The following is a 12605-nucleotide window of genomic DNA, read 5'->3' as shown; positions in this document are numbered from 1 at the left end:
GTCATATCATTATGTTGTATTTAAAATTATTAAATTTAAAATTAAAATATTAATATGAATTTCATGCTCGCTTAATTTGTTTCTAAATACTAATTATATAAAATAATACCCTAAGATAATTTGTTTCAATTTATATTTTAATTGCAGTTTAAAGATAAAATATGAGATTATAAATATTAAAATTTAAATTATAAATTTACTAAATATCATTTTTTAAGCATAGACTATCTAAGATTACGTGTTTATTTTAAACTTATTTATATATATATATATTATTTTTTATGTGTTCTAGAATAAGACATAAGTAATTAATTTTAAAAATATTTGATGACTAAAAATAAATAAATAAAATGCAAGGATTTGGATTAGGTAGTGCATTCCATTCACATTAATTTTTTTTTCGGCTCTTGTTACAGGCTGTGAGGCAAATCCCATCAAGCTTTAAAAAAATCGGAGAAAAGTGTCAAATCCTTCAGTTACTTATCCATTTAGGCTGGTGCAAGTTGGATTCCTCCATGAAAATCAAACATAATTAAAGCCAACTTAATGAGGCTACACAATCATTCTTATCTGACTTTTATTATTGGAATTCAATAAAAAAAAATAAATTTATTTAATATAATGATAGTGAAGTTTTTTAAATTTTATAACTGAAGTTAAGATAATAATAATTTTTTTAAATTAATTTTTTAAATATATAAAAAATATATGTTATCATTTTAATTTTACTTGTAAAATTAAAAAATTTTATTGTTAAGATGATTTTTTAAAAAAATTTATAAATTAGAGTTTTAAAAAATAAGATATAAATTTATCAATTTTAACTTATCACTAATATTTTAATGATACCATTTTATTATTTTATTTATAATTTTGAAATAAATTCCGCCACCTTCATTATAATTTCAAACAAATTGGATGAAGATGTAATACGTGAAAAATATTTTATAAAATATTTCATTAAAAATTATTTTATAATTAAAAAATATTGAAAAATGATGTGACATGAAAGAAATTAAGATCAACTAAAAAAGTATGATGTCATATTATATTTAATAAAAATATTATGATGAAATAAAAAAGAAAAGAAAAGAAAAATTAGGATTATATGACATTATATTTAATAAAATTGCTATGATAAAAGAAAAAAGAAATAAAATTAAAAAATTAGGATTTTAATTTCATGGTTGTTTTTTTCCTATCAAATTATTTTCAAAAATATTTTTTAAATTGTAAAACAATTTCCAATGGAATTTTTTTTCTAAGAGTTAGAAGTTTAATAATATTAACTTAAACTTCATATGTAAATTTTTTCTTCTATTTCTTGCAATACCAACTAGTTAAGAAAAGGACAAAAGGAATAAAAACCATTACTAGTAAACCTTTTTTTTTTATTAATTTTTAATAAATAAATTGGTAATTTTTAAATAAAAATAAAATTATGAGTTTTAAAATTTAAATTTTAAAATTATTAAATATTACTTCTCAAAGATGATAATATAAAAAAATTGCATGCGATAATATTTGAAACTTAAACTTGAATACTACCTTTTAGAAAGAATTACATGAAGCAGCAAAATTAAACTTGAATTCTATTCTAGGTTTTTATTTCTCAAACGTTTCTTCTTAATCAACTAGAAAAGGAAGAAATACTTTCCGACGTCTAAAGATTAAAATCAGCTAGCAATTTTCACTCCAATTTCCACCTTCAAAATCATTGGTTTATTTAAAAAATGAATGGAATAATTACCTGAAAATTAGAAGTGAACGTGTAGCTTTAGCCTTTTGTTGGGTTTTTCAACGAAAATAGAAGCCCAATGGACAATAATTTTTGAAATAGAAGAAGAATTGACTGTTGAATTTCAAGTTTATTGAATAACATCGTTTAAAATTAGATCAGATTAGAAAGCTTAACTGCTACACTTATTTCATGTCAAAGGGCTTAGTGATTTAAGTTTGATGGCTTAAGATGCAGTCAAAATGATTGTTAATGTGAAATCAAAATTTAATTCGATTGATTCAAACAATTATCATTAAAAAATGACATTTAATTAGTTTGATATTTAAATTTCAATATAAAAAATTTTGTTGCGACCAATAATCATATAATTTATTGATAAATCAGTGAACTTTTAATTTCAATAATTAAAATTCAATACTTAATAATCTTAAATATGAAAATAATAATTGTTAAATTTCTCGATGATTGATGCAATCGGTTTTTTGATTTTAGTGTTTTCAATACTAACTGTGGTTATAAAGCATGTTTAAACTAATACTATGGAGGAAAATTCTTGCTCAATTTTTTTTTTTAAGGGCAGAGGAAAAGCAATCCAAGGGCATTTGATCCCTTGGCTCGTAGTCGTCTATGGCCCCGGAGAAAATGACAATAACATGACAACATTATCAGGTACATGACAGGAAGGTAAACATATGTTTCTAAGTCTAACCACATTAATCTAATAGTCTTCCTCACTTGTGTTTCAGACATGTTGAAAAGCTGACAACAAAGATGTTGGCATAATCTTTTTCGTTGCTGAAAATGTTGACATTATTACTAAGACAAAATGGTACATATAAGAACTTCTAAGTAAGTTTCCATTAATAACGGATCCTCCATTTTTCTCAGTTAAGAAATGGCAAATCGTCTTCATGGGAAAAAAATGAGTCAGTCAATTTGAAGATTTGCAAAAAAATTGTTTGATCATTTTTTTTTTCTCGAGGAAACAAGAAATTGATGCAAAAAAATATTGCTTGGAGTTGGACCAAAAATGGGCATTTCAGAGGGAGATGGGCTAATCAGCCAGCCACGGCGGACTCTTTGGGCTGAACTTTGCCCTGTAAACATGCATGCCTCTCTGTTGATCGTCGGCCATGGCATCGGATGATCAATAATTTGGTGAGCTCGAAATGGTCAGATAAATTATATACTGTATACATAATCTTTGCGGTCATTTGCATCAAATTTTTATTAAGGAATTATCGACGAATTTAATTTTATTAGTAAATTTCATTGATAATTAATTGATATTTTATCAATAATGATCAAATTTTTTTTATAATTATGTTTTATCGATATTCTGTCGATAAAATTTCGATAGTGATAATTTATTTTCTGGTAACGTATGATGCCTCATTTGTGAATGATTTTCTAATTCAAAAGCTGCAAAAAATTTGAGGTTTCCTTTTCTTCCACACATCACAATGGATTTAAAGCAGGGAAAAGGAATATTGAAAGAAACCCCATTGGACTGGGAAGAGTTGAAAATGTTGTTGCAATGCTGAAAAAAATTGCAAAAATTTTTTTTTGCAAGACAAGGCCATAGGTAGACTGCTCACATCCGAAAACAAAATCTCTAAAAGAGCAGCTGAGCCTGACACATTACCAGACATAGGAGCAGAGCCATGTTTTAGAGATAGGGTCTTATCTCTATGAAACTAACCATCTCTCTAATATTATTCATCCATCTTGTTCCTCCTTCCTGCACCATTTATTTCTCATTCCAAGATTATACCCCACCTTAGCAGTTTTGTTTCAACATCATCTTCTCATATCCAGACACGTCTTGCTTTCTTACCCTTTTCAACATCAAAGATGTTGTATATTATATTTTAAGAGTGACAGTATAAATTAAATTTATTTAAGAATCGGATTATTCTTTCAAATTTTATAGTTCGTTCGAAATTTTAGAAGATTTATACATAATTTTTAGATTTGTTTAAATTTCAGGTCAAATTTTAAATAAAATATTTAAAATTTAAATTTGACTTTAATTCACAAATATATAAATTTTTTATTTTTATATATGTGTGAATTACATATAATCTTATTAAATTAAATTTAATTATATTTTAAAATTGTTTTATTATATAAATTAAATTTATAAGTAAACTTGGAATTTATTTTCTAATTTAGTTCAGATTTAAAATTTTTTTTAAAATTTAAAATTTTAGATCGAATTAGATTTGGACAAGCATATAAACTATTAGTATCAAATATAAATTCGATCAGAATCCAGTCTAACCCAACCCATGAACACTTCTAGTATAAATCAATTAGATTAAATCTTATATTATTTTTTTCTTTCATATATTGAAGTAGGAGCTATTGGAAATTTAATTTTTAGGGGTTAATCATTTAAAAATTGTGGATGAATTATGAAATACCTAATCAATGTAATAACCATGCATATACATAAATGAGACCAAAGTCATTAGACGTTTCAAGAAAAAGAATCAGTGTGGCTGAAGCATTAATTTAGGATGACTTGAAGTGTAGCAATGTGGCATATCCATACATTTCTACTGTTACAACAACCATAGAGAATCCAAGCAAATTTGGCAAATTACGACACCACAAAAATCATGAATTTTTTATACGTGGAGAATGGTTATTGCAGGCATGTCCCAACTTGCAAAAAATAATAATAATAAATAAAATTAAAATAAAAATTAAGATGATGAAAAATTTTTATTTTTTAAGAAAAAAGTTAGCTAAATTCATGATGGGAGAAGAGTGGAAATAGATATCCAACGTCCAAACCTCATCAACAAGAGCAGAAGCTCTCATTCACCAAGCTTTCACTTTCATTATCCGGTGAAGAATTGTCAATAAAATATTTTATAAATCTAGTAATTTCTATGATAATTTGTGCCAATGTCGACGACGGCTTCCATCAACAGCTGGTGCCTCACCTCCACCTCTCCTTCTGCTCAATCCTCTACTTCTTCTCTCCGGAGGAGACCAACATTACGGCCCTCCATAGTTGCCAACCTTAACTCTTCTCCTTCTCCTCCTACCCTCATCCGCAACCACCCTGTTTTTGCTGCCCCTACTCCTTTGCTCAACCCTTCCAATTGGGTATCTCTCTCTCCCTCTCTTTCGTTCATTACGTTTCTCATCTTGAACAAAATTGTTACTAATTCATCTAACGTTGATATGCATGAGTAAATTTATTTTTATCGTGCACAAAATATTTGAATCAGTAATTAATACACGTAAATTCTAAAATTTATTTTTAGTGGCTTATATAATCATTTTAAAATATAATATTTAACAAATCTAAAATTCAAGATTTTTGCACGTATAATTTCTTTTTATTTTCTCAAATTACGGTTTTTTTTTAAAAAAAACATGTAATTTACTTAGAGTTTGAATTTGGTTTCTTGAAATCAAATAGAAAAAAAAAAGTGATTCATTGTCATGTGCAAGATTAAAATAATGTGTAAATGTGGCAAAGTGTGAGAGTTCCACATGGATTGCCTTATTTCCACAATAAAAATTTTGCACCCTTTACCTACCTTTCTGCCTGGATTAATCTTTTCAAATCACGTTTGATTTCCTGATTTGGCAGCCACATGGTACCATACCAATGGTGCTAATTGTCCACATAAGCAGTTTACAGCCTGGTCTAAGGACACATGTGTGGCCCTGATTAACCTAGATCAACCAATCAATTGAAACATTTATATTGGTTTTGGCTATAAATATCAGTAGTAAAATAGAATTCTAAGCTAAATCAAGATTTTAGATATTATAAACAAACAAAGATTCTTTCAACTAAGTCACCAAAACCAGTTTTTTGGTCAGACATTTCTCATTTTCTTGTACCCTTCAAAGAACTTTGTAACACTGATACCTAGCACGTGTTGGAACATTTGTCTGAATTTTATTGGGGTTTGAAAATTTGCAGAGAGAAGACATGGGAGACAAGTCATACGAGGAAGCCATTGAAGCTCTCAAGAAATTGCTCAGGTAAAAACAAAAACACAACTAATGTCCTGTCTCTATCTTGACTTTTTTTTAACTCATCTTCTACTAACTGTTTTATGTTTTTTTTTTACATTATTAATAGTACATTAATGTCCTACATCTGTTTTGTACTTTTGATCTTTGATTTCATCAAGACCGTCCATCAATCCTAGTATTCTTGGGCCACCTCAATCTAATCTCATTGACCTATGTTTTGTTTTTTACCATGTGATTAAAGAATTTGTACCATGATATAACAAGATTAATTGAAAGATTGTCACCATAACTTTCAATAAAATTACAGACTGAACCACCCTTTTAACAGTTTGACTATATTTGATTATAATATGATTTATATAGGCTCCTTTTGATTGGTATTAAAGCATTGATTTTGTTGTGTCATTGCAGTGAGAAAGGAGAACTGAAAGCAGTAGCAGCAGCAAAGGTAGACCGAGTAACAGCTGAGTTAAAGACAACATCAGCTGGTGGCAAACCATCTGATTCTGTTGAGAGGTTGAAAGAAGGATTCATCTACTTCAAGAGAGAAAAATATGAGTTAGTCATCACTCACTTTCCTTCCATCAATTTTCTTCTACTTCAATTAATACTCCTGCTTTTATTGACAAGCTACCTTTTTTGCAGAAAGAATCCTGCTTTGTATGCTGAGCTTGCCAAGGGTCAAAGCCCCAAGGTATACTTATATATATATATATATATATGTTCACTAACAATTTCAACATCTCTATGTGCCATTCTTCAGTTGCAAAAATGTTTTCATTTGGGGTTGCTACTTGTAGTTTCTAGTAGTAATTGTTTGAACAAAATGGCTGCAGTATATGATTGTTGCCTGCTCCGACTCCAGGGTCTGCCCATCCCATGTGCTAGACATACAACCAGGGGAAGCTTTCGTGGTCCGAAATGTTGCTAATATGGTACCACCATATGATCAGGTACCTTTTGGTTTTTTGAGTTCATAGATATATTAGAACCATGGTCTTGACTCGTTCTCTATGTTATGACAGATTAAATACTCTGGAATTGGAGCTGCTATTGAATATGCAGTTTTGCATCTCAAGGTGAACTATTTATTTTCCTTCTTGTTTTGAAAATCAAGAAAAATGGGGCAGTTTATTCGTGGAATCTCATGTAAATGAAAGTGTTAATCTCATGCAGGTACAAGAAATTGTGGTAATTGGGCACAGTGCCTGTGGTGGAATCAAGGGGCTCATGTCTTTCCCATATGATGGAACCACCTCTACGTAAGGCCTTATCGTTTACAAAAGCATTTTGCATCCAAAAATGTTGGATTTAATAACTAAAATTTACTATAATCTAATTGAAATTTGCAGTGATTTCATAGAAGATTGGGTTAAAATTGGAAAGCCTGCTAAGGCCAAGGTGCTAGCAGAAAACCGTGGCGAGCCTATGGGAGTTCAATGTACATACTGTGAGAAGGTAGACACCTTAAATCTCTGCTTCTTCGCCATTACCTCTAACTGTTTAAACTAGGGGTGACCAACAAGTTTCTAACCAATTATGGATGCATTAAAATTTCAGGAAGCAGTGAATGTATCCCTTGGAAACCTACTGAGTTATCCATTTGTGAGAGATGGATTGGTGAAGAAAACTCTAGCACTCAAGGGTGGTTACTACGATTTCATTAAAGGATCTTTCGAGCTATGGAGTCTTCAGTTTGAGCTTTCAACCCCTCTCTCCGTATGAACAACAACCATCACTAGTGACACCATCTTTGTTCCTTAACTACTAGTTATTTTTTATTACTACAATGTACCATATATGTATGCTTGTGCCTTACTGAGCTGTTACAATAAATATATATGATGGAGATCAACAGCAGCGGCTCCTGTGATCTATAAATTCCCATTTGATTTCATTTTATTAAGAAGCATAGACATACTTCAAATGACTTAATTCACGGCTGCATTTTTCTTTCTTTTTTTCTCTTTGTTAGGTAAAAGATGTCGCCACGATACTTCATTGGAAGCTCTAGGAACATGCTTAGAGGTCATCCCTGCAAAGATGAGGCTCTGATCTTCACTTTCTTCACATTATAATCTGAACTAAGTTTTGTAGACGAGACATATTTTAAAGAACTGGGATGCTTCAACTATTTTAATAATGTTCAACCAAATTTCTGGCTAGATACATGAATATGTGGTTTGATTAATGCAGTAGCACACAAAATATAGAACAAAACCATGACAGGACCATGCCAGAAAACCTTATAATAAAGTTTTATAACAAAGGGTTTGATCAATTTTCACAGATTAAACAAGTACATGTGAAACAGTAGAATGTAGGAACATAATTCAGTTTGATCCTCAGATTTAAAAAAGAAAGTGTTCTATCATTGGAAATGGCCGGACAAAGTTTCGATTCAAACAATCAATTTACTATTTAAACTTTAAATGCCTATGAGAAATATTTACTGTGAGAGATTGATATTTCAACATCTGTCCTCCATTATTAACATCATTGAAGTAGGGGTCGGTTTCTCTGGTGTGTTCATTCAAGAACTTGAAGGATTTTTAATTGCCAATAAAGACAGTCATGTGGGAAGTTTTTCTTTAACGGTGTAAAATGCAAACTTCTCAATGTCATTACGTCTACTATTCTGTTCCTTTTTTTACTAAGTAAAGCAAATCTTTGCATTTTCTTTATTCAATACTCTTGTTATAAATGTTGACTGCAGCTACACAAAAATTTCAGTGATTGAATTTGATCAGCTTAAACTGACATGAAAATGTTTGTGGCTGTATGTGGATGCTATATACTGAGTAAAAATTTATTAGACCTTTCTGCCATGTTAGTATTACCTCGAAACCTAAATCCTTCGATTCAGGCTTCATTTGGGAGCCTCATTATTGGGTCCAATCATAAAACGCACTTTCCAATGCGGTGGGAGCCTTGTAATCGGGCTCCCAATGGACTGTCAAACTGATTAAGTATAAGGTACTCAGTAGAGTAATTGGAACTTAGATCATTTCTTCAAAACATTGAAGGAAAATAGTTTTGCAGTTAATGAAGTGGTTTAAACAATGCATTAAAAGTTGGATAGAGGAGTTAAATTCAATAGGATAATGGTAATTATATAGTCGTTAATGACAAATTAACAAAGGTTCCTAGCTATCCAGCAAGATCAAAAGAAGAATATTCATCAAAGTACTTCATCATGGTAAGTGTACTTAGCTCCAAACCATCATCAGGAATCCAGAAAGGGTTCATATAACTTTCACTGATTACTGATTCTTGGTTAGTGTTTAAAACCTCAGTGGCTTGCTGGCTACTTTGATCCACTGCTATTTCCATGGTTCCAGAACTAGTGGCATCACCAGGACTTGCGATTATGGCTCCCTGATCAGACACTTTCACTTCCTTGGAACTTTGACAAGAATCAACCCCTTTTCTGTTTTGATCTTTGATGCCTTGTCTCTTCCTCAAATGACTATTCCAGTAATTCTTCACTTGATTGTCAGTTCTTCCTGGAACTCGTTTGGCAATCAAAGACCATCTGAACATACACAGACATTGTTCCATATGTATTTATATATGTGGCAGCCAAAGCATCAACTTGTTAAAGAAAAAAGGAATACCAAAACCTGTTTCCAAGAAGTTTATGAAGTCTGATTATAAGGTCTTCTTCTTCCTCAGAGAAATCGCCTTTCTTCACGTTGGGGTTCAGGTAATTCATCCACCTTAGCCTACAACTCTTCCCACATCTCTTCAAACCTGTACGAGGAAGAAAAAGGAAGATCAGTACAAAGAAAAAGAAACAGAAGAAATGAACTGTGTTATGACCTGTCTTGTTGGCTATTTTATTCCACTGTCCTTTTCCATGCACCTTCACATAATCCGAGAGTAGCTTGTCTTCTTCCACTGTCCATAACCCTTTTTTGTAAGGAATTTCACCTTCTCTTTTCATGGTTATTTGTTGGAGTTCTTGCTGTTGCAGAAGGCAAAGAACAATGATTAGCTTTTGTTGTTTCAGTAGAAATTGTTTGGATTGAGTGAACCTTTTGACTATGTAACCCTTTATTTTGTATTTATATAGATGGAGGTAATGATGAGATGATGATGGGATGCCAGACTTTGGATAAGTTGCTCTTAGTAGCTTTGGCACCCATTTTGTGAGCTTTCTTATAATTAGTTTCATGCTAAAATAATTAGTTTTGATTAACACTGATGAAATGTTCCGATCTCACCTCAGAATACCGTGAGATTCATTAAATTATATAAAAAATGAATTGAATTTAGGGATGTCAATGCGTTGGGCATTAGGAATATAAAGTATTCCTCATTTCCATCATCAAATTTTTATATTATATCTATTCTCATATTTATATCCGACAAATATTTTAAATTTGTCTCATTTCTTGAGTATGAGTAATTTTTATATTCATAGCTTTAAAATAAATAAATAAATAAAAATTTATTTTTTTAGTTTTTTTTTATTTTATATATTTAAATAATTTTTTTATAAATTTATATTAATATATATATTTTCAATAAAAATTATATTAATTATAATTAATCTAAACTAATAATTTATATTATTTAATAAAAAATATATTTACTAAATATATATAAATATATATGTAGGATACAGGTATAGGATGAGTGCTATATTGTCCATTCCCATCTCTGTATCTAATAAAAATTTAAAATCATATTCATACTTATCTCCATCCTTATACTTACAATATAATATCAATTTTCATCCTATTTGAATAAAAAATCAGATTTTTTTATTAAATATGAGTAAAATTAACATATTTATTTGAATTCATACTTGTAAGACAATTTTTTTTGTGAACAACATATTTTCATTTTAGTTACTACATTTTTTTTAATTTTAAGAATGAACCCATGCTTGTTAATCTTATTTTTCACTTTTTTTTTTTCATCATCAATAAGATTGGGGTTAGTATCAGAGGAGGAAATGTAAAAATGGTATTATTAGTAATTCCTTTTTTTTTGCCATTTAATCCAAATTGAATGGTGTTATTATTTGAAGGTTTATAATAGTTTTTCCACTTACAATTAGACCCATTTTACCATTCTTTTTCCATTGTGCTTGGAGTATACCAATGAAAATATGCTTTGGAAAATCTTAGATATTGGTTACTAATTTAAGCTAATTATTTTCATTGGAAAGCATGTATACACATGCTGTCTTTTCTTTCCTTTTTAGGAAACTCTAACTTTTATTTAATTTTATCAAACAAAACCCATATAAAAAATAGAAAAATAAAATTATTTAAATATAGTACTTTAAATTAAGACATAAATGCAAAATAAGTAAAAAGAATTTATGACCAACTGCCTCAACTGTGCATGCAAGGACTTAACAAATGCACGTTATCTAAAATTGGAAAGTCCCTTCCAAAGGCATCCTTTGCTTTTTGGGACATTCAATTTCCTTTGCGATTTTCTATATTTGCAGCTACCTACCGTTTGCTTGGGACAGTAATCTTTTTTTTTCTTTTTTTTTTACAGTCTACTTACTGTTAAGATGTACCTTAGCTACCAAGGTAGGGTAAATTTTCCATCAACTTGAATTTGGTTGCAGATAAATTTGCTTATGGGTAGAGAAATTTTATATTATAATCAATTTTGTATTCATATCCGATAAATATTTTAAATTTATTTTTATTTTTATGAATATTTAATAAACATAAATTATTTTTATACCCATAATTTTAAAAAATAAAAAATACTTTTATTTTATATATTTAAATAATTTTTTATAAATATAAATTAATATTTTTTTAATAAAAATATATGTACTATATATATTTATATAAGTTATGAGTACCGAACAAAGACTATGTTACCCATCTACTTCCCCATCCCTATACTCCATAAAACTTTAAAATTATATCCATTTTCATTCTTATCCTCGGAATATAATTCTCATCTCCACCTCTATTAAGATAAAAAATTAATATTTTTATTAAATATAAATAAAATTGACATCCTTGTAATCACGTCTACTAAATTCGCTCTCTAAATTTCAATTAGTTACATAACGAGATGAGGCTCTCTACCATCGCATAAACTTTATCTTCTCATTCTAAGATTCAAATCTGAAATTAAATTGGATAATTTTGAACATGATACAAAAATTGCATAAAAATTTACGAATACATCATGAGTTAAAGTTTTCTTAAAAAATGTATATGACTTTGAAAAAAATTTTTTAAAAATGCCTAATATTTAGACATCCACGCACACATCGTGACTCGATAATTTTTGTATTTTGTACGTGTTTGACAAGATTAGCCATAACAAAAATACACAATTGCCAAGGGAATAGAAGATTATGCCAATAACTGCCCTATAAATTATGATAAAACATGTTGATGTTACATGCTCATTGTTAAGGAGTAAGAGTAGACTCAGCATTGTTCATTGTTTCATGAGATAGACATATCATAACCTAGAAGAGATCTAGGAAAGTGAAGTAACAAGAAAAGATCTAGGTGTCCAAATCTTCCACTGGAGGAAGGATGATGCAAATGAAACGAAAGCCTGAAGTATATGTAGTTTCTACATTGTACTTTGCAGCCAAGAGAAAAAGGGTCCATGAAGAGATTGGTGAAGAACATATTTTCCTTCATTTGTGCAAGGAAAGAAAATGGACAACCAGAAGAAAATGAAAGGATTTGTACCTTCCTACACCTCCAAAAGAAACTACAAAATACTTATCAACTTCTATGGACAAAAAAAATAAAAAGAGCAAGGCCTAGCTCTCTGATCAATCTCTGACAAAACAGAACTAATGTAAAACTTATCTTTTTTTTTGGGGGATTCGGACTTCTGCTCGAATAGA

At 29.6% G+C, this 12605-nt stretch overlaps 2 protein-coding genes across 3 annotated transcripts; one reads left to right on the top strand and one right to left on the bottom strand.

Annotated features, from left to right (window-relative positions):
- Window positions 1-4637: 4637 nt before the first annotated feature.
- LOC111292193 (carbonic anhydrase 2-like) lies at window positions 4638-7914 on the top strand. Its single transcript, XM_022884449.2, has 10 exons — window positions 4638-4861; window positions 5694-5755; window positions 6161-6307; window positions 6395-6443; window positions 6586-6702; window positions 6775-6828; window positions 6926-7011; window positions 7102-7207; window positions 7310-7468; window positions 7725-7914. The coding sequence occupies exons 1-10, from the start codon at window positions 4658-4660 to the stop codon at window positions 7761-7763; spliced, it is 1023 nt and encodes a 340-aa protein (XP_022740184.1). The 5' UTR covers window positions 4638-4657; the 3' UTR covers window positions 7764-7914.
- A 922-nt stretch (window positions 7915-8836) lies between these two features.
- On the bottom strand, window positions 8837-9916 carry LOC111292623 (transcription factor WER-like). 2 transcript variants are annotated; one of them, XM_089767061.1, is made up of 3 exons: window positions 9572-9915; window positions 9373-9502; window positions 8837-9284 (listed from the first exon to the last, which is right to left on the bottom strand). In XM_089767061.1, exons 1-3 carry the CDS (start codon window positions 9693-9695, stop codon window positions 8900-8902), a joined length of 639 nt encoding a protein of 212 aa, XP_089623187.1. In that variant the 5' UTR covers window positions 9696-9915; the 3' UTR covers window positions 8837-8899. The 2 variants fall into 2 exon arrangements, with proteins under 2 accessions (XP_089623187.1, XP_089623186.1); XM_089767060.1 differs by having other exon boundaries at window positions 9373-9916.
- Window positions 9917-12605: the final 2689 nt, after the last annotated feature.

The sequence above is a fragment of the Durio zibethinus genome, chromosome 10 (genome assembly GCF_047325235.1).
Source record: "Durio zibethinus cultivar Kanyao isolate XHJ-2024 chromosome 10, ASM4732523v1, whole genome shotgun sequence".
Classification (NCBI taxonomy): Eukaryota; Viridiplantae; Streptophyta; class Magnoliopsida; order Malvales; family Malvaceae; genus Durio; species Durio zibethinus.
Note: the sequence above shows the minus strand (reverse complement) of the source record. Positions and strands in the feature narration are given on the sequence as shown.